The 26,734-nt window shown below is 40.9% G+C and overlaps 1 protein-coding gene across 1 annotated transcript in view; it reads right to left on the minus strand.

Annotated features, from left to right (window-relative positions):
- prkcz (protein kinase C, zeta) overlaps positions 1–26,734 on the minus strand; it is a 377,802-nt gene that overhangs the window by 160,360 nt on the left and 190,708 nt on the right. Inside the window, exon 6 of the mRNA XM_067970242.1 lies at positions 7,888–8,019. Coding sequence (XP_067826343.1) covers positions 7,888–8,019 — 132 coding nt within the window. The remainder of the gene's footprint in view (positions 1–7,887; positions 8,020–26,734) is intronic.

Consider the following 26,734-nt stretch of genomic DNA (forward strand, 5'->3'; position numbering starts at 1 on the left):
GAACTGAAAGAAATTTGTATTAGTTAAAAAAAATAGTACTACAGAAATTAATGGAACTGCAAGTTGTTAAATCCCAAGGACCTGATGATCTATATCCCAGCGTTTTGAAAGAGGTGGCTATAGAGATAGTGGATGCATTGGTTGTCATTTTCCAGAATTCTATAGATTCTGGAACGGTTCCTGCAGATTGGAAGGTAGCAAATGTCACCCCACAATTTAAGAAGGGAGAGAGAAAACAGGGAACTACAGTCCTGTTAGCCTGACATCAGTAGTAGGGAAAATGCTAGAATCTATTACAAAGGATGTGATAACAGGACACTTAGAAAATAATAGGATTTGGCAGTCAACATGGATTTATGAAAGGGAAATCATGTTTGACAAGCCTATTGGAGTTCTTTGAGGATGTAACTAGTAGAATAGATAAGGGAGGGGACCAGTGGATGTGGTGTATTTGGGTTTTCAGGAGGTTTTCGATAAGGTCCCACACAGGAGGTTGGTAAACAAAGTTACAGCACATGGAATTGGGGGCAATATACTGGCATAGATTGAGAATTGGTTAACAGACAGAAAACAGAGAGTAGGAATAAACGGGTCTTTTTCAGGTTGGCAGACTGTGACTAGTGGGGTACCACAGGGATCGGAGCTTGGGCCTCAGCTATTCACAATCTGTATCAATGAATGATTTGGATGAGGGAACCAAATGTAATATTTCCAAGTTTGCTGACAAAACTAGGTGGGAATGTGAGTTGTGAGGAGGATGCAAAGAGGCTTCAAGGGGATATGGACAGGCTGAGTGAGAGGGCAAGAACATGGCAGGTGGAATATAATGTGGAAAAATGTGAAGTTATCCACATTGGTAGGAAAAACAGAAATGCAGAGTACTTTTTTAAAATGGTGAGAGATTGGGAAATGTTGATGTTCAAAGGGACCTGGGTGTCCTTGTACATGAGTCACTGAAAGCTAAAATGCAGGTGCAGCAAGCAATTAGGAAGGCAAATGGTATGTTGGCCTTTATTACAAGAGGATTTGAGTACAGGAATAAAGATGTCTTACTGCAATTCTGTAGGGCCTTGGTGAGACCACATCTGGAGTATTGTGTACAATTTTGGTCTCCTTACCCAAGAAAGAATATACTTGCCATAGAGGGAGTGCAACGAAGGTTCACCAGACTGATTCCTGGGATGGCGGGATTGTCATATGAGGAGAGATTGAGTAGACTAGGCCTGTATTTTCTAGAGTTTAGAAGAACGAGAGGTGATCTCATTGAAACAAACAAAATTCTTACAGGGCATGCAAAGAGGCTTCAAGGGGATATAGACAGGCTAAGTGAGTGGGCAAGAACATGGCAGGTGGAATACAATGTGGAAAAATAGTAGATGCTGGGAGGATGTTTCCCCTGGATGGGGAATCTAGAACCAGGGGTCACAGTCTTAGAATAAGGAGCAGGCCATTTCGGACTGAGATGAGGAGAAATTTCTTCACTCAGAGGGTGGTGAATCTTTGGAATTCTCTACCTCAGAGGGCTGTGGAGGCTCAGTCATTGAGTACATTCAAAACAGAGATCGATAGATTTCTAGATATTAAAGGCATCAAGGGATATGGGGATAGTGCAGGAAAATGGCGTTAAGGTAGAAGATCAGCCATGATCTTGTTGAATAGCAGAGCAGGCTCCTATTTCTTATGTTGTATCTTAGATTTATGGCCCCTAGTTCTGGTCTCCCCTGCATCTGGAAACATCTTCTCTACATCTACCCTATCAAACCCTTTCATAATATTAAAAGACCTCTGTCAGGTCACCCCTTAGTCTTCTCTTTGCTAGAGAAGTGTCTGCTGTGGCTCAGTTGGTAGCACTCTTGCCTCCGAGTCAGAAGATTGTGGATTCAAGTCATACTCTAGAGGCTTGAGCACAAAATCCAGGCCGACGCACCCGTGTAGCACCAAGGGAGTGCTACACTGTCGAAGGTGCCGTCTCTTGGATTAGACGTTAAACCGAGGTCCTGTCTGTCCTCTCAGGTGGATGTAAAAGATCCCATGGCACTATTCGAAAAAGAGCAGGGGAGTTCTCCCAGGTGTCCTCGCCAATATTTATCCATCAACCAACATCACTAAGACACATTATCTGGCTATTATCACATTGCTGTTTGTGGGACCTTGCTGTGCACAAATTGGCTGCCGCATTTCCCACATTACAACAGTGACCACACTTCAAAAGTACTTCATTGGTTGTAAAGCGCTGTGGGACGTCCTGAGGTCGTGAAAAACTCTATATAGATGCAAGTGTATCTTTTAGAGAAAAGAGCCCCAGTTGATAGGATTAACCTTCAGTTCTGGTATCACCCTAGTAAATTTTTTTGCACCTTCTCCAGTACCTTTACATCCTTCTTATAATATGGAGACCATAGGGTCAATTTTAACGGGGAGCCGGGAATCGGGCAGGGATGGGGGGGGAAATATCAGGTGGCAGAAGATGGTGTCACTGCACTGCAGCTTAACAGTAGTAAAATGAGAATAGACTTCCGAATAGCATAGTGCTTAAAAAAAAAGCACTATCACAGTCACTTCAGTTTTCTCAACATCATCTGTAGTAATTAATAAAATTATTGGAGATACAAATCAAATATTTATGGGCCAAGTAGCCAGCACCTTATGAAGTGCCCTAAAGCAAAAATCATTAAGTTCTCAATCTTGATCAAGATGTTGGGTTGGCAGCAAGTGGGGATAGGTACCAGGCCAAATAGAGGAACAGGATTCACCTTCATTACCATGACCAGGAAAACACTATGTCCTCTATTTGGGGAGTCGGTGACGAGGGGTCACCAATTCAAAATTTTCACCAACAGTGTGAAGAGTGCGCCTAGGACAAATTTCCTTATGCAGCAGGTTGTTGGAGCATGGAATGCTTTGCTTCAGGGAATGGTTGAGGAAGAGTCTTGAAAACGTATATTTAGACAATTTTCCCATTAATGAAACAGAGAATGGTACAAAGCTGCAGGAAGACAGCAGGATGTGGGATTAGTTTTAGATTGCTCTCATGAAGAGCTGGCAGACATGATGGGCCAAATGTCCTCCTGTGCTGTAAACTTCTATGGTTTTAACTGTCTAACAGCCGCATTGGATGTACACTGACAATATTAACTGAGGCAAACAAGAGTGTTGAGCACAGTCTGTGAGGTGGTGGGGGGGGGGGTGGAGAAAAGAGAGGGGAGAAAGAAAAAAGGGCTGAAATTTAACAGAAAATCTGAAACACTTGCACAACTGGGGGGTTGGGGGGGGGGAAACAGATTACTACCGCCAAGTCCCCCACCATCAACATCCTGGGGGTCAAAAAAATGGTCTACCACCACCTTCTCAGAGCAAATCAGGACGAGGCCAGCGACACCCATATCCCGAGAATTAATATTTTAAAAAGTCAAACTACACATATCGTAACTTAGAAACAAAGCAATAACTAGCTATAAAGCAGCTGCATATTTTATTACGGGAGCCAAAGCTGGCAATGTTTTGTCCAAAGTAAATTTTCATCCAGGTTGTGGATAAGCTACGTGTTCATCTGCCTATCATCGTAACAGAAAGAGAGCGTGTGAAGGCATGAAACCTTAAGGGAAATAGAAAGGGGTTACCAAGAGAATAATCAAAAAAAAACTCAAAAGAATTTGGTTGTCAGTCTTACATCAACAGATCAGTTTTATTTTTTTTTCTTTCTTTCCCTGTACAGAGTAAATTGCAACAAAACAAAAATAAATTCATTGCTGACTACTGCTAAAGATGTGAATGTTTCAAAACGTTTAAATCTTTTTTTTGAAAAGGTGCGTAATTATAAGCTTGTTGCTCATTAATAGATATTAAAACTGTCAGTTCAGGGACACCAATAATGAAATGATCACTTTTTGAAATCCTATAGAATAAATTGCACAGGTTCAATTTATTGCAAATGTTCTTTCACTCATAAGAACCTTGGTAACTCACTTCCTTCTCATGTCTCTTGTTAGCACTTTTATTCCTACTCCCAAATCTAGTGCAATATGACAGAAAGCTGTAATTCATTCCCTGACTACTTGTACTGATATAACTGATTACGGATTTAAAATAGATACTGCTGGTTTATATCATTCACTGGTGCACAAATGGTTTTGTTTAGCAGCTGCAGCTTTTCATCTTAAATGTCGCATACTAATACTTCATTTGGGGAAAACAAACTACAGATGGGCATATAACTAACATTTCATACAGGAGACAAACTTCCCCTCAAGCATTTAAATGGTGACAGCATTACATACTTGTAGAAACAGATATCAGAAAAGTGAGGAGTTTTCCAAATATTTTAATCTAGTTATTCAAGTAAAGTTAGTTAGGAGCTTAACATTTATTGCACAATTATAATGTATTAAATGTGTTAAGTAGAATTACATACTCACAAGATGCCTATACACATCTATTCCATATGTTCTTTACAGAAAATCAGTTAAAAGCTTTATTGTAAAAAGCACAAAAAAGTATCCCATTAACAGCTGATGCTAGCTTCTAATGATAGAATTGAAAAGAATTTAAAATTATTATAGCTCTTATTCTGCTGTTAGGAGAGTTTGCACTCTTGCTATTATCTCTTTCCAGGGCTGGTGGGCCCATAATTTTTTTGCCATTATTTTCACATTTCAGACCTGATCTGCCGTCTTTTTGTTCTCAGTTTCATCCAAATTCTCTTTGCTTTCATGGGTGTGCCTCATGAATAGCTTTAGCTAGTCACATTTACTTCGTTTCTCTAATGTCCTTAATTTCTTTAATGCTTCTTTCCACTGCCTGATGAAAGATCATCTCAGTTACCAAACAATCTCTTGTTTTTATTTTAAGTAGGTTACAGGTCATTCTACCAGCACTTTTCAGTATTTGTCTTCCCTCTCTCTCCCTCCCTCCCCTGATTATGTTAAAAAGTTTGCTCATATTCATTTTTCACAAATATACACTAGGGAAGGGATTCTGCCATCCCTACCCGATCTGGGCTACAGTCCCACACTAAGTGATTGACTCAAAATATTCTCTAAAGTGGCCTAGCAAGCCACTCGGTTGTAAACAACCACTATAAAGTTTATTAATAAAAAATAAATTGGACAGACCTATTGGCAATGTGTCAGTATAAGAACAAGACTCAGGCAATCTCAGTGCAGTTCAGTCCTGCAAAGTCCTCTACACTAACACTGGGGACTGGTGTCCAAGTTGGGAGATTGTCCCACAGACCAATCAAGCAACAGCCTGACACAGTCATACTCACAGAATCATTGCAGGCTATAATATTCTTGAGAGTGTCCAGTTCCACCAGCAGGGTGCACCCATCAGAGGAGGGGGCACAGTGGCATAAGGTCAGGTGGGAATAGCCCTAGGAATCCTCTGCATTGATTCTAGACTCCATGAAGTCTCATGGCTTCAGGTCAAAAACTAAGGAAACCTCCTTTTGATCACCACCTATTAGTACTTCTCCAAGTTGAACACCACTTGCAGGAAGCATTGAGGGAAGCAAGGACACAAAATGTACTCTCAGTGGGGGACTTCAACCAAGGCTGGCTCAAAAGTATTGTCAAGGACCAAGCTGGTCAAGTACTGAAGGATACAGTTGCCAGAACGGGCTTGCGTCAGGTAGTGAGGGAGCCAACACAAGGGTGTAATCTTTTTGACCTCATCCCCACCAACCTACCTATCATTGACACATCTGTCCACAATAGCACTGGTAAGAGTAACCACAATGTACTCCTTGAAGACAAATTCTCATCTCCAAAATGAAGATACCCTCCATTGTGTAGTACGGCACTACAGTCATGATAAGTGGGAGAAAATAAGGACGCATCTAACAGCCCAAATCTGGACAGCCATGAGATACTGTGGGCAATCAGCAACGGCAGAATTGTATACCATCACAATCTGTATCCTCATGGCCTGGCACATCCTCCAATGCTTCATCACTAGTTGGGAAACCAACCATAGTTCAATGCGGAGTATAGAAGGGCGTGCCAGGAGGATCACCATGAAGCTGCAACACAAGTTATCTGCATGCTAGGCACCAAAAAGTGGCAAGCTACAAACAGAGCAATACAGTCCAACAACAACTAATGGATCACAGCAAAACTGTGTAGTCCGACCACATCCAGTGGAGAATGATGGTGAACAATCAGACAACTGATGGGAAGAGGTGGCTCCATGAACAACCCCACAACCCCATCCATAACCATGGCAGAGCTCAGTATACAAGTCCAAGAGACAAAGATGAAGTGTTCATCTTCAGCCTAAAATGCTGAGTGGATGAGAGAGAAAAATATGGGGGAGTAAGTGAGAAAGAAGGAGGACCGCAAAATCTCGCGAAGAGGGAGAGAAAGAAAAAAGACTTGCATTTATATAGCGCCATATATGGAGGGTTTGTGTGCGAAGGCGGGGGGGGGGGGTAATATTTGTGTAAAAAGGGTGAGAAGAGTGCACGCATGAAAGAGTGGGAGGGAAAAAAAAATGTCCAACATCAAGTCATAGATTAGCCAGAACTTCCTAGAATTGAACATTGTGAAAACCGAAGCTATCTTTGTTGGCTGCTGTCAAAAAAAAACTCTATCCCCTCCCCAGCTGCTCCCCTTTTTTTAATATAAACCCTTCCATGGCCTTGTTCCATACCTCTGCAATCTCCTCCAGTCCTACATTTCAGCCCGTGCTCTTCAGTCCTCTGATTCTCGACTCTTGAATTTGGTAAGCTATCAGTGAAATTTACAACTCACGTAATGGCATATCGTAAGAGTGGGTGGGGTTAGTACTAAAAGGGTGTCACACGTACGAAATCTCATTTTGTTGATGATTCGCCAACAATCAGAACCGAGTCCCATCTTATCCTCCATGACATCAATACATGTCACTGGACAGTGATCAAGAGTAGGAACCATGGCAAGTTGTTTTCCCACCTCAGGGACACTAAGACCAACTGTAGCACCCAATCTGTTGTCCTCATAGAATCGTAGAAAGTTACGGCACAGAAGGAGGCTATTCGGCCCATCATGTCCGTACGGGTCGAAACTGAGCTATCCTGCTTAATCCCACTTTCCTGCACTTGGTCCGTAGCCCTGTAAGTTATGGCACTTCAAGTGCACATCCAAGTACTTTTTAAAATGAGTTGAGGGTTTCTGCCTCTACCACCCTTTCAGGCAGTAAGTTCCAGAACCCCACCACCTTCTGGGTGAAAAAATTTCTCCTCAGCTCCCATCTAATCCTTCTACCAATTACTTTAAATCTATGCCCCCTGGTCACTGACCCCTCTGCTAAGGGAAATAGGTCCTCCCTATCCACTCTATCTAGTCCCATCATAATTTTATATACCTCAATTAAATCTCTCCTCAGCCACCTTTGTTCCAAAGAAAACAACTAATTCTGACTTGAATCAACTAACTCAGCACAATCAGGGGACTGAACCTGGAATCTTCCTGGTCGATATGGCTCAGTACACATCATATCATGTAATTATCCCTGTGCCATTACAATAATCTTCATTGTCAGAATACTAAAGCAAATCAGTTCCCTTTGACTTGCATAGTTTTTCTTCCCTCCTCAAAACTGATACAATCTGTTTGCATTAACTTATTCATGGAAGCAATTATACTAATTATTGAATTCACTGGTTTAACTGCTATAAAGAAAGATGGGGAGAAATTAAAACCCACAGAACATGCCACGTTTAACCAGTTAGTCATGGAGTAGTGCATCACACAGCTGTGGTGAAGACTGCAGCTTAAAACATCCATTCCTTTTGGCAGTAAGTAGTTTAGTTGTGAGCAATACCAAGGTGGGGAGGGAATGAGGAACAAAAGTAGACTTAAACAATAAACCAATGCCAACATTCAGCGTATGGAGATATGTGCTACTTACCATATGCCTTTGGCAGGTCAGAGGAACAAGTTTGTGACAGCGCTTATGGACCAACAATTTGCAGTTGATGCACTTGTAGCCCTGCCTGCCTAGACCCCATATCCTTTCACTGCAGTGTCCACAGTAGGCCTTCTGCGGAGAAGAAAAATACAATTAACACACATTTTTAGTATTGGTTTATTCACGTTGTGCCCACTTATCATGACAAGCATGCCTGTTCTCCCAAGTGAGCTCAAGTGCAAGAGATTGTTGAATGAAGGTCAATCCCACAATGCAACAGCCAGCACTGAATGGGAAATGGGTGTAAACATTCATCTCTTCCACTCTGCATGTGCTGCCATTGTTATTGCTATTAAGAACACAACAACACAGGCATTAAAAAGCTATTCAACTTTTGAGTTCCAACAGCAGCAACATGGAGTAGAAGACAGCAACCGTTTCACTTTTGTACCTCTCTCCATCATATGCTGCTTTCTACACAAACACCTCTAACTGGGAGAGAAGTTAAACAGATTGCAGATACCAACAAAATTACAATGCCTACTTCACCTTTACTCAGCCAACTGGAGCATCATAACAGGACGTTAGACTGACTTTTTGAGCTTAAGGGAATGTTGAAGTGTGTCATGACTGAAGTCTGGCAACACATTCTACTCACAACACCCTAGGTAAATTATATTGCACTGAATCCTGACAGTTTGGTAGGTGTGGCACCAGAGGAAAACTGTCACCTATGAAATCACACTCAAAATGAGTCACCAACTTCAAAAAAAACAGGGAGGAACAAAGAATGGAGGTGAATTTCTCTAAATCCTACATTGTATGACTTAGGATCTTTTTGCTCTCAGTTTTAAACCTGCATTCTATCCTCAGTTACAGCGCAGTAATCCATCAATTCAACAGACTCTTACCATATGCAGAATTTAAAATTAATTTTTAGAATTACTACTGAAATTTCCTAGTGATTAAAAATTAATAGGTAACAGCATATTGTCAAAACTACAGCAGCCGTATAATGATCGGCTTACAAGTTAAAGAATTCAGCCAATTTTTCCAAACACCACTGCCACAGTCAAAAAGAGCTGTTGTGTTTTCAATGGCAACTATTTGAATAAAGATCTTATTGTAGTACGAGGCTTGCCAAGCAATAGTTACTACAATTAGGTACTTATCAGATGTTTGAGAACTCAATGTTTCTGTGAATGGGTGACCAAAATTCTGTACCGCTCCCAGTTCCACTGTCAAAAACAGATGAATGCACAGCAATTTCACTGTGGAAATGCAGTGGGAAAGAAATAAAATTGTACTTTTTTAGATTCAGTTTCCTGATTGAAATTTATTTTGCTTCGTCCTTTTTAGTACTAAATGCTTCCATAACTTAGATTTTTTTTTATTTGTGCATGGGATGTGGGCGTCGCTGGCGAGGCCAGCATTTATTGCTCATCCCTAATTGCCCTCGAGAAGGCGGTGGTGAGGGTTCTCCCACAGTGCTGTTAGGAAGGGAGTTCCAGGATTGTGACACAGCGACAATGAAGGAACGGCCGATATATTTCCAAGTTGGGATGGTGTGTGACTTGGAGGCGGACGTGCAGGTGGTGTTGTTCCTATGTACCTGCTGCTCTTGTCCTTCTAGGTGGTAGAGGTCGCGGGTTTGGGAGGTGCTGTCGAAGAAGCCTTGGCGAGTTGCTGCAGTGCATCCTGTGGATGGTGCACACTGCAGCCACGGTGCACCGGTGGTGAAGGGAGTGAATGTTTAGGGTGGTGGATGGGGTGCCAATCAAGCCGGCTTCCTTGTCCTGGATGGTGTCGAGCTGCTTGAGTGTTGTTGGAGCTGCACTCATCCAGGCAAGTGGAGAGTATTCCATCACTCTCCTGACTTGTGCCTTGTAGATGGTGGAAAGGCTTTGGGGAGTCAGGAGTTGAGTCACTCACTGCGGAATACCCAGCCTCTGACCTGCTCTTGTAGCAACAGTATTTAAATGGCTGGTCCAGTTAAGTTTCTGGTCAATGGTGACCCCCAGGATGTTGATGGTGGGGGATTCGGCGATGGTAATGCCGTTGAATGTGAAGGGGAGATGGTCAGACTCTCTTGTTGGAGATGGTCATTGCCTGGCACTTGTCTGGCACGAATGTTACTTGCCATTTATGAGCCCAAGCCTGGATGTTGTCCAGGTCTTGCTGCATGCGGGCTCAGACTGCTTCATTATTTGAGGGATTTGTCACAACACTATTAAAAATCTCCCATTGTAATAAATTGCATCCCCTGGCCTTAGCTGAAGCATGCCTAATCAGCAGAAGATTGCATCAACGAGAAAATGCCCTGATAGGAACATAAGAACATAGAAAATGCCATCGAGCCTGCTCCGCCATTCAATAAAATCATGGTTGCTCTTCGACCTCAGCTCCACTTTCCCGCCTGGGCCCCATATCCCTTGATTCCCTAGAGTCCAAAAATCTATCGATCGTACCCTTGAACATACTCAACGACTGAGCATCCACAACCCTCTAGGGTAGAGAATTCCAAAGATTCACAACCCTCTGAGTGAAGAAATTTCTCCTCATCTCAGTCCTAAATGGCCGATCCCTTATCCTAAGACTATGTCCCCTAGTTCTAGACTCTCCAGCCAGGGGAAACAGCCTCTCAGTATCTACCCTGTCAAGCCCTCTCAGAATCTTATGTTTCAATGAGATCACCTCTCATTCTTCTAACCTCCAGAGAGTATAGGCCCATTCTACTCAATCTCTCCTCATACAGCAACCCTCCCATCCCAGGAATCAATCTAGTAAACCTTCGTTGCACCGCAGGTAACAAGTCAAAGCGAGATCAACGATCTTCACAGAGACTTGAACCAATTCTATAGCTGGGCTGAGATATGGCAGATGGATTTGAATGTGTATAAATGTAGGGTAATCCATATTGGAACACGTAACAGTAAATACACATAACATGAAAAAGTCCTAGTAGACTGGGGGATTCTACAAAGTCCTACCCTACTGGGATTCAACAAATTCCTCTTCTTAAAAGAAATCATTTACAAATCCAGGGAGATAAAAGTAACATAACAAAATCAAATCAAAATTGTAAAATCGAGGCAAATCAAAATAAAAACACAAAATTCATTAGCCTCAAGCAAGGTTAGAGATTAGAAAAAATACTACCCCCAACAGGATAGTGCACAGGTGGAAGGAACTAAGTCCCAGTCAAAGTATTTGCTTTAGGGTCAGCTGGCACCTTTAAAAAATGACCTGACGGCTAAGCAGATATTTAATACTGTTCAATTTTTATTTCCCCAAAGGAGATAGGCGAAGGAACTTAAGCATTCCCTAAAGTAGGGGAATCAATAGGTAGTGTGGGAGGGAAGTCCATAATAGATGGAGTGGGCCTGATGGACTGCCACTTCTTTCTCTCAATTTTGTGTTATGTTTTCACTAATTGAATTTATGTCCTTTGGTTCTACTTTCCTTATTTAGTTTGAAGTAATATGCACACTTTATAGAATCATACAGCACATAAGGAGACCATTCGATCCATCTTGCCTGTGCTGGCTCTTTGAAAGCTATCCAATTAGAGCAGGATGGTGGAACTTTCACCATAGCCCTGCAAATTTCCCCCCTTCAAGTATTCATCCAATTCTCTTTTGAAAGTTATTGTTGAATCTGCTTCCACCACCCATTCAGGCTTTGCATTCCAGATCATAACTCTCTGCAGAATTTTTTTTTCCCCTCACGTTGCCTCTGGTTCTTTTGCCAATTACCTTAAATCTGTGTCCTCTGGCTACCTACCCTTCTGCCACTGGAAACAGTTTCTCATTAATTACTCTATCAAAACCCTTCATGATTTTGAACCCTGTATTAAATCTCCCCTTAACTTTCCCTGCTCCAAGGAGAACAACCACATAACTGAACTCTCATCCATGGTACCAATCTAGTAAATCCCCTCTGCACCCTCTCTAAGGCCTTGACATCTTTCCAAAAGTGTGGTGCCCAGAATTGGCCACAATACTCCAGCTGGGGGCTAACCAGTGATTTATAAAGGTTTACCATAACTTTTTTGCTTTTGTAGTCTGTGCCTCTATTTATAAAGCCACTTAAAAACCACCTCGCATCGATGCAAGAGTGGCAGTATGATTTCACATTTACTTTCCTTGTCCGAATTCCAATTATTATATATATGTGATGCATATTTTTTTTTCAATCAATGTGGACTACTTTGCATAGCGCAGAATTAAATTTTGTTTGCTATTTGTCTCCTCAATTATTATTAAAAGCAGTACGAACACAGAGCCCACATCAGTATCAATTTATGCACGTGGTAACAGTACAGAAACGAGGCTGCTTCTATCTAGGGATCTTACGATAAAATTTCCAGTTACTTCAAAAGTGAAGTACTTGAGACCAGCATAGCAAAGTCTTGTATTAAAACCACAATTCCTTTAACAGAAACTATCTGCCACAGAAAGGAGACTTGTTACACCTAAAGGAAGGAAAACGCAAATCAAGAAAACAGTTTTGAAACATTGCAGCAGATCCCATTGGCACTTAGGCACTAAAATAATGCATGTGTAATAACTGGATCTATGAGCGCCGTAGAAAGGCCATATCTTTTGTGATATGTTTTACCTTTCCAGAATGTTGTTATACCAGAATGTTACATATTGGTACAGCTGCTGTACAATTGGCTTATATTCCACACAGCAACATACATCAATATGATTGTGCCTGCGAGCAATTATTGCACATATTGGTACAGCAATGTCATACTCTTTAAGAGCAGAGCGTTTTAGTGAGGCAGTGGTTGCTGCTCTGCCCCATAATGAAGTGTTTTTAAAAATACTCATTACTAAAGTGTGTGCGCCCCATACAGCCATTATAAAAAATAATACTGCGGTTTCTTCCCCCCAGCACTTCTCTAGTGTGCAGTGGTTCTCCCTAATGCGCTCTCTCGTCAGTTGCTGAAATGTCAAACATGTGGATATGACCACACAGCATGTTACTGTCGTCTTTGAGTCCCTGCAGAAACGGAAATTGTGAATGGGGACAGCATTGAGTAGATATTCAAAATTAAATATTGTAAAAGAAAACCTTTAATCCTCTTGATTTCACATAGTTGGGCTCTGCATGAAACACTGATGGGCATGAATTTACAAAAGGTCAATTTTAATCTATTTTTGTTTTGTTAAATTAATTGACTGCAGAGATTACAATGAGGTCAATGACTCATTTACAGCATTCCATGATGAAATTATAGGGGGAAAAAACAGGTTTAGAAAATACTCTATTCTGTTATATAGATGTGGTATAACAGTTTTTTTTTGTGGGAGGGCAGAGAGTTACTTTCTATTTTCCCCCTTCCCTTTTTTCATATCTCCTTACATTTCCCCAGCTGGAAGGGTGGGCAAGCAACAACTCGTAACATCTGCCAATGGCCCCCGTAACCTAATTGGTCTGTGAACGCACTTGGATGATTCATCCTTCAATTTCTTCTTTCACGCTGTAGGGATATATTCTACTACCGTTCAGCAACCCCCCCTGTATGATATGTACACCATCATTTTATGGTACAGGGCTTTCAGGCAACCATACGCCATGTACCGGTCAGAGTGGATTTTTATAACCATGTCTAAATTAAATATATGTTGCGATGTAGTCATATGTAAACTAATTGGAATTTAAGGAAGGACCCCAGATTTTATTCTTCCTAGGCTATTTTTACAAAGCCATGCACAAGCGCATACAACTATTATATGCACAAATCTGCGACTGTCTCAATGGAGAAAGTAAAGATACATGGAGGCTGTGGGATACTGAATATGACAGCTTCCCTCTGCAACTAATCACAGTCATTTCCGAGCAGTGGGGCAGATTGGGCGGGGGGGCAGGCGAAGAGAGAAGCTCAAAACAGTAAACAAAATTAGCATTAGCAGCGGATTACAAACACATCACCATCTGCTTAAGATATCAATCCATGCATATATTACATTTCAGCAAAGCTGCCAAATTTTTTCTAATCATGCACATCCATAGGTAGAGCCAATAATCTCACTCCAGTAAAATATCCATACAGATAAATAGTTGGAATGGATCACTAACAGGCATCTGGGTCAAATGATTGATTTCTAAGTGTGAATAATAATAATTAAAATAATACATGTTGCAGTTGCTTTAACATTCATGATCATTCTGTGGCACAAGAATGCACATTCTGGGGCAAATCTGTCCGACGGTTGTTGACATTACAATTTAATAAGTATTTTTATATATCCTATCTGTATATTAAATATTTTTAGATCCGTGCTAAGCTGATGGTTTTTGTTTAGAAAAATTGAGCATTTTAAACTGTTCAAAATTACTGCACAGCTTCTGAGTCACCCAAGTTGTGCTCAGATGGTTACCATAACAGCTGCTACTTAACACTTCGCTGTCTCACCTGACTTTTCACCTACCCAAATGAGACAGCTAGGTGTCGGCTAACTAAACTGGTGCATAGAGACAGTATTTAAAGAAATACATCTCTGAAATTGCTTTTATCTTTGCATCATTTTAAACTGGATTCTGGGAGACTTGCATTTGTGAGCCATCTCCCAGCATTGACATGACTAAATCCTTTATCTCAGAAGCAGACTTGTGGCCTCAGCTTTCAGTCTACTGGATTTAGCAGTGGAAATGCTGAAAGCTGGCTCATGGAGGTTGGGTTCCTGGAATCTGATTTAAAACAGAGGAGCTCTAGTATGGACCACTGAGTCAAAGCATTAAAATGTTGAAACTTTCTGGTTTAAAATTACAATTTTCTCAGAGTACGTTTAAAATGCCAGTGTTGTTGATAGTCAGATACAGTAACCAGCTGGTGCTATATTTAAGTGTGTGTTCGATTCATCAGCACATAAAAACAAACTTGGAGTTGTATTGTAATTTTAAATAGGAAAACTTAATACTGATATTGTGTTCACCATTGAAGAGATACAATTTGCAAATATTGGTAGTTTAAACATTTATTTCCACAAAGGTTCAGCAAATCAAGACTCAGGCTGGACTCGGTTTCTGCAAAGATAGCTGAAAGAGGATCCAAGATCACTAGGATTAGATAATTCCTGTGCATAACACAGTTTGAAATCTTCACTTGCCTAGCAGATAGCTGGTGTACCAATACATGCACCCCAATGGTGTCAGATGACACTAATCATTCACTGATGGGTAGTTTGTTAATACCCATGCATTTCACTCCATCCAAAAGTCACTTACTAAACCGGACTCAGTTTCTGCAAAGCAAACTGATTAAGGAGCTAAGATCAATGAAGTTTGACAATCCTCATGCATTTCACACTTTGCACAGTTCATCTGCAGCTATAGGTACATCTGGATTGGTTCCAACTCCATTACAATAGGGAAAAATTCTTGGAAGGTAAATGAGGAAAAACAATAGCTGGGAAGGATCTCAGGAAGGATATACCTGCCTTAGAGACAGTGCAATGAAAGTTCACTAGATTAATTCCTGGGATGAGAGGGTTGTCCTATGAGGAGAGGTTGTGCAGAATGGGCCTTCATTCTTCTAAACTCCAGAGAGTGTGAGGTGATCTCATTGAAACATAAGATTCTGAGGGGGCTTGACAGGGTAGAAGCTGAGAGGTTGTTGCCCCTGGCTGGAGAGTCTAGAACTAGAGGGCATAGTTGCAGGATACGGGGTCGGCCATTTAAGACTGAGACGAGGAGCAATTTCTTCACTTAGATGGTTGTGAATCTTTGGAATTCTCACCCCCAGAGGGCTGTGGATGCTGAGTCATTGAATATATTCAAGGCGGAGACAGATAGATTTTTGGACTCTAGTGGAATCAAGGGATATAGAGATCGGGCAGGAAAGTGGAATTGAGGTTGAAGATCAGCCATGATGTTATTGAATGGTGGAGCAGGCTTGAGGGGCCGTTTGGCCTACTCCTGCTCCTATTTCTCATGTTCTTATGAAAGAAGTTTCATGCAGAGGGATAAAATTCCACACTGATTTCTCTGGCCAGAGAATCAGAATATTAGGGTCCCACATCTATAACTTCTATTATTCGAGAGTAAATTCAGTAAGGCTGTGCTCCTATTTCAGAGCCTTATGTGACTGCAACATGGGTCACATAATCAGCCCTTAATAAGTGATCGCCCTCCCACTGAACAAGATTCAAGCAAAGCCTAACTGAATTTATTATATATAAATTTATTTTACTGATTTCCCCTTCCCTCATCCTTTGAAGGTGGCAAATCTTGCTGGAATATAATTCCACAGAAACCAATAACTCTCGGGCACCTCACCCAAGTAGCCATTCTGGATGCGTGAGTCTAAACTATGAGTACTGGCAGTTTATTCCACTATGGAGGGATTCACAACCGAAGTCAAACCTCCCCTCACTGGATGGTCACAAACATGCACTTTGAAGCAAGGGTTACTGAATAGATTTCAAGAGTGGGAATCCTAGCTGATTTTCCCCCACTCCCAAACCCATATACATTGAGGCAGCCCAATTACTCTCCTGGCTGCAGTCAGCTAATTCAGCATAATCCAATAATCAATCACTTTTTAAATGATCTTTTACTGTTATTAACGCAGCTAGATCAATAAGGAAGGCTTTTGCAATGCATTTTTAAAAAAAATAAACACACATTGTGCAGTCTCGACATAAGTTATGACTCGAGTGTTTTTTTAAAAAAGGCTTAATTTATTTTTGTTAAGTTTAGTAAACAATCAATAATTCGAGGCATGGCAGGGCAGAGCAGCTCACACCCATCGAATGCACGGCCTGTGCCATGTGGGAACGCCAGTATGCTTCCCGTGTCCTGGACAACCACAGGTGCAGGAAATGTCGTCAGCTGGAGGAGCTCGAGCTCCGGATTTCAGAGCTTGAACAACAGCTGGCATCACTGCAGTGTATGCACGAGGTTGAGAGCTACGTGGATAGCACATTTCAGAAGGTGGTCATCCTGCAGCTTAAGAAAGTGCAGGCAGAGAGGGACCGGGTGTCCGCCAGACAGACAAGGAGGACCAAGCAGGTAGTGCAGGAGGATGCAAAGTGGCTTCAAGGGGATATAGACAGGCTAAATGAGTGGGCAAGAACATAGCAGATGGAATATGATGTGGAAAAATGTGAAGTTATCCACTTTGGTAGGAAAAACAGAAATGCAGAGTATTTTTTGAAATGGTGAGAGATTGGAAAATGTTGATGTTCAAACGGACCTGGGTGTCCTTGTCTATGAGTCACTGAAAGCTAAAATGCAGGTGCAGCAAGCAATTAGGAAGGCAAATGGTATGTTGGCCTTTATTACAAGAGGATTTGACTACAGGAGTAAAGATGTCTTACTGCAATTATATAGGGCCTGGGTGAGACCACACCTGGAGTATTGTGTACAATTCTGGTCTCTTTGCCCAAGAAAAGATATACTTGCCATAGAGGGAATGCAACGAAGGTTCACCAGACTGATTCCTGGGATGGCGGGATTGTCATATGAGGAGAGATTGAGTAGACTAGGCTTGTATTCTCTAGAGTTTAGAAGAAGGAGAGGTGATCTCATTGAAACATACAAAATTCTTACGGGACTTAACAGGGTAGATGCAAGGAGGATGTTTCCCCTGGCTGGGGAGTCTCGACCAGGGTCATAGTCTCAGAATGAGAGGTAGGCCATTTAGGACTGAGAGGAGGAGAAAGTTCTTCACTCAGAGGGTGGTGAATGTTTTGAATTCTCTACCCCAGAAGGCTGCAGAGGCTCAGTCATTGAGTGCATTCAAAACAGAGATCGATAGATTTCTAGATATTAAAGGCATCAATGGATATAGGGATGGTGCAAAAAAATGGCATTGAGGTAGATGATCAGCCATGATCTTGTTGAATGACGAAGCTCCAGGGGCCGGACCGCCTACTCCTGCTCCTATTTCTTATGTTCTTATTCCCAACCAGCTTTAAAGTCACAGCAGATTTGAGCTGCAGATGTGTGGATGGTGACTGAGGGAGGAGGCAGGGGTCACAACCATTATCCATCAGAAAGAAACTAGACACTTCGTGTAACTTGATGACAATCTTCTGTCAGCTGTAATTGAAGGCATTCTCATACTTTTCACCCAAAATATTAAAGCTCTCCAAAAATCTAACATTTTTGCAGGCAGTGTTTTGCAAACTCCTATGCTTTTGTCCCCAAGGTACAGCCTGTCATTTTTCTGTCCATGAACAGCACCTAAAGATGATCTATTTTGAATGACACGTTATATAAATATATTTAACTTTTAAATTCAAAAAACTGCTGCTGAAGCATTATTTGGCATATTAACAGACTGATTTTCAGACATGCCACTGAAACACACCTAGTTCGAGTGAGTGCTAAGGATTTTGTTTGATGTCAGCAATTCCCCACATGGCAACTATCCAATCTTAGCCATACCAAAGGGAGAAAGTACCGTGCAGAGGTTACACGTTTGCTGCCATTAAATAAAGCAGAAGCCAAGTAAACCTAGCCAATTCTTAAGACTTGCCCAGTAGCTGGATACACAGCAGTACCGGCAGCGAAGAGGTCACTAGCCCGTGTTCATGGCCAGGGGTATGGTGCATAGCACAAGTAGCTCTAAAAGACAAAGGGAGAATTTTTAAACTTTGGCTCATTTATTTTACATTTACAATAGGTTTATTGAAAACACATGCTCCAGAAGACTACAAAGACTACCAAAGAATAAATATGCTGAGAATGTGAAGAATAATGTATTATTTTTACCTTCGAAACTGGGTTCAAATTTAGCCCAGCCCAGAGGGCTGTCTACCACCACACCACACTCCTAACCTCCCCTCGCACGAGTGAGGTGAAGTGGTAAATCATATTACAACGCTGTCCCTTCACCTATTTAACTTATGTTTTATATTCAGAAGTCTCATTTTGAAGATTATAACATATTTAAACCTCTTACTGCCTTTCATATGAACTTCAAGTTTGTTCCATTTCTATCACATCCCTACCATTCTGATCTCCTTACTGTCGAATATTTTCATAATTTTTCATAGTAATTTTTTTCTTATATTTACAGGACTGCTGTAACCTCGATTACAACCTCGGTGATGGGAATTCCATGCTATCATGACCTCAAGAGCTAAACCAGTGGTAGCCTCACTATCAGTAGGGCCATCCATGGTGGGAAAGTGAAACAGTAGCGGCTGGACAAATATTAGTCAGGATGGTCACCACCTAAGTACAATCTGACTATCCTGCTTAACTTAGGGTTATCAAGAGAATGAACGGATGGCCCCTAGCTACAGCAGTGTTCAGTGCTGTACTGTAAGGTAAAGAGTACTCAGAGATTTTCTATATCGACAATCATGGTCTGCTCTGGTTAGGCCACACCTTGAGTACTGTATCAAATTCTGGTCACAGAGATGCAAGGCAGACAGTCAAGTGTTGCAGGCAGCGTAGAAAAAAGCCACAAGGCTAGTCCGTAGTCTTAGAGGTTTGAGTTTGGAGGAAAAACTGGAGAAACTTGGGTTTTTCAGTCTTGAAAGCAAGCATCCGAGAGATGAGCTTAGAGAGCTACAAGATAATAAATGATATGGAAAAAGTAAATCCAGAAAATGACTTGCAAAAGAAGAACAAAGGGATACAGGTTCAAACCAGTAAAAGATAAATTTGGAAATGGTGTCAGGAAGTTTTTCTTTACAAAGAGTGAACAATACATGAAATGGACTCCCAGACAGTAATAGAGGCAAAAACTCTAGAATTATTTAGGAACCAACTGAACAATGGACGTTAGGGTCATTCTGGATAAATGAACGGAGATGGGCCAAATGGTCTTCTTCATCTGTAATTATCTTGTGGTTGCATTTTGTAACAGTGCCAACTATATTTGGCATTTCATTATGGGGCAGTTACAGAAAGAAAAAGTAGTGACATTGCCCTCAAAAGAGATTTGGCTTGACTTTGCTTCCCCAAATTTATTCAGTCTCTGCTGCACGATTAAACTTACTGCTCCTGAGAAAGGAAAAGATCAGCATTTAAAAAAAATATTTAATGCAAACTGCATGTCCAGTGCTCCGAATGGCAAGAGAGGATTTCTTTGGTAATGCACACTTTAGGTTACCTTTAAGGAGGCATAGTCATAGTCCTACTTTGCTATTTCTAATTGCAGCAAGCAAAGTTAAAATAAAATGAATCTGTCGGGATGGTAGACTGGCTTCTACTGGAATTGGGAAATCAGCGTAGTTCCTGTTCCTGATTGCTAAAAATGACTTCTGCAGAAAAATGTATATGTATGTATATATGGACCTCAGCTTAAGAAAAGATTAGGCTCGGCTGTGATCCCCGCCACAATCAAATAACCTGCCAACACTCACTGTCCAGGCTCTCACAAACAATGGCCACCTGAATCACGTTCATAGTGAAGACGTCTGGTAAAAATCAAGGCCCATGACAAATGTGGTTTGTATTTAATCAGACCTTTCAGGTATAATCAGTCCCTATGCTGCTGACAAACACCCACATGCGTCGCACAGTCTTCCTACAGAGAAAGCTCACACGGATTTAATTTGTTATTGAATCTTCCAGAGCAGTAGAGAATAAGCCTGGGATTTGTTTAAAACTGCAAATTTTAACCATTTTTTTTGTCTCCTGAAGGCACCGATTCCTCCAGGGGTAGGATTCCAGACACAACAGCCCTTTAGTACCTTTCTCCAAGAGGCCTCTTTCATGTGCAAGTTCAGACGGTAAGTACTGATCATGGGGAACAGTGCAACAAAGCCTGATTCTGTTCTCACCTGATGTACATGTGTGCGCACGTGTCACACACACACACCACACACACACGCAGTGGTCTTTGGCTTAAGATCAGGATAGTGATCTGGGGGCAACAGAGGTCGAACTGTAACACAACTGCTGCCCTTTCGAGATCAGCAAACAGCACAGACTGGGAATCAAACTTTGGACCTTCTAATCTGTATGGCTTTGCACCATGCCAGGGAGTCCCTTTATTCATTTGGCCATCAACAGATTTAATTTCTGCTGTTGAACCTTTTAAAACAGTGGAAAATAACAACCCCTCATTTCTTTTTCTTACATAAAACCTTTTCAATGTCTTGAAGTGGAATAAAGTTTAAAAAGGCACAACACAAACATTCGTTGTCTTAAAGTGCATGTTTGACAAAATAAAAATGTAATTGTGGTGAATAGAAATAGATTCAAATTGATGTACATGTGAAACAAGATATTACTTATAAAAGTCCATTTTATGTTACTAACTGACTTATAAATACTAAAGTAATAATACTTGGGTCAGAGACCAGATGGAGGAAAAGTTCAGAAATGAGGGGGAAGAGAAAGAATCAGTGTTCATCATGTAAATATTTAATAGGGCAATGAGGACATATCTATCATCCAGACTGTGACTGGAATGAATTGGCCCAGTGAATCACAATCCTTCGAGATCAAGAAGAGGGATCGGAGATAGAGAGGGCAACCCTACCTAACACGTGCACTACTAGGTTATAATGCATTTCCTGTTTTAAATGAACACACAAAATCTGGTTCCTCATTGTGTAAAAATGACCAAACCAAATGCTATTTAATTGAGAAGCAGTACAGTTCAAATTTAGGGAAATTTCCTCAAGAGTATCCATAAAATATCAGAAAAGGAAAGTTCTGTTTTATTCCTCACCCCAGCCGAGGGACAGATGCATTCCATGATAAAGATGTCCTTACCCACAATGCTCCAAAAAAAAGTGAGCATGCCCCAAATTGGTGTGTGAAAATCCCTTTGAGACACAGCATAATATTCTTTCTGGGATTTCACAATGTCACCAGTACATTATGCCAACATACAACAAGCTTGTATAGTGATTGACAAGAAAGAAAAACTAATTTGCAGTTACATAGTGCCTTCTGCATCCTGAGAATCACAGCCAAAGAACAACAAATCAAAATACTGTAACCTCCTTCCTCTAATCCACCAAAATGCCTGAAACCAACCAAACCTAACCACCAATGGGTGGGCGAGGGGGTGGAGAAAAGAGAGGATAATCATGGTCAGGGTCGCCAAGCACAAGCATATTTAGAACAATATCGCACTACCCAGAAAACACAAAACTCAGCATCCTACGATACAAATTTAAATCAATCCCAAGACCATTTGCGCGATAATTAGTGAAGCCCAGGACAGGCTAACTCACTTCTCCTGCAACAGAGCCAGGGAGGGGACATACAGAAAACCATGAACAGCTCACCTATCCAAAAACAAGGAAAAACACCCCATTCCAGAACTGACCAGTCACCTCACAGACTTCACAAGTGTTTCAGTCCTAATCCAAATTTGCATAAAACCACAACTACATGTCATTGAAGGATACTGACAGTTGTATAACTCACCATATTTCCAAACAAAGAATAACAAAATCACTCACAATAATCACCCCTTGCATGGAAGGATAAAATAAAGTGAAGATGACACATTTAGAGACTTCATCCTCTTTCACCTCCCAACCAGCAAAAGTATAGAAAAATGCAAAAGGCACTATTTAACAAAATTGTCAAGAGGCCAGAATCCAGACAGTTTATCTGAGCCTTCAAAAATATTAAAACACTGCCAATTTCCAACCATTCCTTCTTTCAGTGTTCACAATAATAAGTATCAGTAACATAAATCTGTGCGGGAAGAGGTAACATATCAAGCAGCAATTAAAATTTATCATGGGGAGCATTCCCCTGCCACAAGTTGCAGAATACGAAAGACAAAAAAGGCCCTAGACACGTATTTTTTTTTTAAAAAGCAGCAACTGTCCACTTTAATCAAAGCAGAAATTAACACTTTCAGCAGCAGGTAACCAAACTGATTTCAGTCACTCAAGGATAATATGGTGAAAGGAATCTTGACGTGCTGATCACTGGGTCAAGGCCCTACACAACACAAAGCCTGAGGCTGCAATATAGATTGTGTTTACAGCGCTGTGTTTTTGGAGAAGACATTGTACCAGATTTCTCACTTTCAAACCACTGATTCCAAAATCATCAGATTCTAACTGATCTTGTGTTATTGCTGTCTGCTTCTCATTTTAATCCAAGTTAAACAGATAATATTGCAGTGATCTTGAAAAACTCATCATTGGGAATGGTGTAATCTGCACCCAGAGTTGCGACAGTGCAGGCAATGTAATTTTTTTTGAAGAAGCAAATCTGTTGGATCAAGATGAATGTTGACAACAGTTCTTTCTTCATGCTGTGGGCTCACAACGCTAAGCACTTCAAGAGTGAGGAGGTGGAAGTAAGTGGTTCTGATTTCTTCCAAACTTCGTTACCATTTCAGAGAATTAAAAAAGCAGCAGCTTTAGGGTGTTCCACCTTGATTTAACAATTTGAATATAAATAGGAAACACTTCAAATCATTCTCATTCAGTTTTGCTTTTAAAAACAAAATTAAAATATCAGCACTGGCAGTTCTAGGAACAGATCACTGAAGGACCAGAGAATCTATCCTGTTTCGTATCATAAGAATCTCTATATGATGTATTTTTATAGGAATTAGTAGTTATGCCTAGCATTGTAACAACATAAAAATGGCTTCTGTGGCTGCTTTCTGGTAATGGTTTCTGTTGTCTTTGTGAAGGAGGCAATGCACAAACCGAATCTGACATTGTGTTGATTTGGTCTTTGTTTGTAAACAGCCTTTCATTAGGTCCAGTTTGGTTGACCAGGCACCTCAGCTTCTAAAATGTTGAGAGAGGAAATGCTATTATCACTAATGGTTAAACCATCAAAAATAAGCTTTGCTCTTCAAAAGCTAGCAGGGTGCACAGTCAGGATGAGCAGGGGCAATTTTCAACATTCGCCTGTATTGGGTGGGCGGTGTGTGCAGCGTTCACACTGCCTGCCCGATACCAGTAGCGTGAGGTCCAAACCATTTTCAACTTCGGGACCCATTAGCAAGCTGGGGAGTGATTAATAACAGCTCAGCATCTGGGGGGCAGGACATCCAACAGATCCATTGTGGAGCCAAGCCAGAAGAAAACTATAGAAGAGGAAGAAGGCACTCCACGGTGAGGCCCACTAAGCAGCCGGCAGATCACAGTACTTTTATGGGGTGAGGAGGAGCATTCCTGCTTCTCCTGGCCCCTCAAAAATTTTAAGTGGCGATTTTGAGAGGGGTTTCCAGCGATTCCTTTAAGGACCACTGGCTAGGTCGTACAAGACTAATGGTCAGAATGTGGACAGCAAACACCCCTCCCATTGGTACTGAAAATTGAAAATGGGGCCTGACAACTAGTGTAGGATTCGCAGAGTCAGGTAGGCACCTGCCTGATTTGAACGGAATTGCTGGCCGCCAATTTGCAAGCTCACCCGAAAATCGCATTGGGCAGGCCTTGGGCGGCCAAGGGGTGGGTGATTTTTAGAAAAAATTTCAACTGCCTGCTGCCCCATTTCCCAGCATAAATGGAGTGGGAAGCAGGTGAAAATCACCCCAAGCATCTCTTGGTTAATGCAGCTGAAGAAAGTTACTGCCAATCAACATGGTATGTGAGCCATCTTCTGACACTATGGCCTAGACAAATTGTTCAGTTTGCATACCTTCGTGGAAAGAGAATACTTTACTTCCAAAGAAAAAATTTTCTCCCTCAACGGCTGTCAGGTATCCTCATCCAGGATGTTGTGTTTCACTATCTCAATTCTTTCTTCCATAAATGGGGAGAACAATTCAATTCCATCAAGTTCTTTACACAGCAGCTATTTATATTTTAATTTCCCCAATTCGTTGCAGAACACCATACAAGAAGAGCGCTTTCCTATAGTTCTTGACTTAAAAATAGCAGATCCTATGATAGCTGGAGACCAAGAGTTTTGGTGGCTGAAAGCTTTGAAATTAATGGGAAATTTCAAGATTTATTGTTCAATTTTTATCTTTCTTCGACAAAGCCACATTCAACAAATGAAGAAACAAGAAGAAAAAAATCACAGTACTGAGGCAAAAATAAAGTATGATAATAGTGTGACTATGGGCACAAAAATCTCCTTAAGTAACAGCTTCAGAGGCAAGCTGAGACCTTGCTGTGCAACATCACCGGAAATCCATCTGCTGTGAAGTTTTCTTTCAAATTGGCTAACACCACTAGGTTGCTTCCATCTCAGAGAACACTGATCGAGCTCAATTGAAAAATTATCTTGCTTCTAGTGCCTTCAGTAATTTCATATTAATCTTAACCTGACAGATCCAGTCCTGCCATATACGAGTATAGTGAAGGATGTCATAACAGGTTTTTTTTGTTGTTGTTGGCAATACTTCAAAATTCCATCAGAAATCTCAAAAACAAAATACCTTTCTAATTTCCTCTAAGTTTCTTCATAATTAAGATGGTTTATGAACTTATAGATGGCATAAATATCTTAATTGATCAACTGACTATATATTTTTACACTGGTACCTGCAACTACTTATTTCCCTAGAGTTGGGGGCCAAAGTGAATGTTCTAAACAATGATTTATTAATTTGCATATTTTGAATTCTAGTATATTGGCAAGATCATTTTTTTTAGTCCCTTTTTTCCCCTTGCATTTGTTTGCCTGATCAGCTGGATTTCCACTGAAAGGTATTGACTCAGTGTTCCAGAAAGCCCAATCAATACATTAACAAATTGCTGCAATTAACTATTTTTTGCTGCTAGATATAGCCCCCATTAAAAGTAATCACTTTATAATTATTAATACAATGTTACTACAGTTAACTGTTCTTTACCCAACACTGCCAGAATAAAAACTATAGCTGCCATCTTCTTTTCTGCACAAATCTAAATAGAGGGCTTCCTTTTGTTGTACATAATTCCATGCTTTTCACCTTTAGATTCAGCCTTACACAAGTACTTCTAAACTGGGGAAGGGACGAAAATATGTTAGGCAATAAGGACACTTAAGCTGCACTAAAGGCATTCTGTTAACATTGGAATAGAAGTGCAAAGGCTGAGTATCAAAAGCAGCATATTTAAATATTTGGTAACAACTCTCTTGTCCCACCAATCCATAAGCTATTCTCCCATTAGGGTGGTGGGCTGGTGAGCTGTTCATGCTACTGGGTGGTGTGCAAGTTGAGCACTAGCCATGTTGCCTTCCAATTTTTTTCCACTGGGAAGCAAATGATGTCTGCTTAGCACTCTCTCCAATAACTCAGTCTCTCTTTCTGCTCCCCCATCCTCCTCCTTTGGTTGGATACACTTTCTAAAGTTTATAGAAAACTAAATAAAGCTACGTGTGCGATCATTGTCATTTTTTTCTCTCATGTACAAACACACACATACACAAATGCTGTCTTTTAAAAATGATGTGGAGATGCCGGTGATGGACTGGGGTGGACAAATGTAAGGAATCTTACAACACCAGGTTATAGTCCAACAAATTTATTTTAAAATCACAAGCTTTCGGAGATTATCTCCGAAATAATTTGTTGGACTATAACCTGGTGTTGTAAGATTCCTTACATTTGTCTTTTAAAAAAGCACTCAATATAAATTTTACTTCAGTAAAGTACAGCTAACTGAACGGTATTGATGCATTCCAAGGCCTTCGACTAAAAAATTAATGAAGGCATTAAAACATAGAAAAGACAATTCAATGGATAATGTTAATCATGTTGTTGCGAAATATGTTTTTACGTTTTTTTTATTTAAACCCTTGTTTTGGATACAAAAATTTCAGTTACTATGAAAAAAATTCAAAGTGATTTCAGTGGCAACCAGAGTGATATACACTCACTATAAAGTAGCAGCTATTGTGTGGCACACAGTGTGACTGACACCTTTAACACTGAAAATACCTATCACAGCACCACCTACAGGAGTTACAGGTACTTACAATTCGTTTTCAATGAAACGCCACC

Source organism: Heptranchias perlo, chromosome 32 (assembly GCF_035084215.1).
Source record: "Heptranchias perlo isolate sHepPer1 chromosome 32, sHepPer1.hap1, whole genome shotgun sequence".
Taxonomy (NCBI): domain Eukaryota; kingdom Metazoa; phylum Chordata; class Chondrichthyes; order Hexanchiformes; family Hexanchidae; genus Heptranchias; species Heptranchias perlo.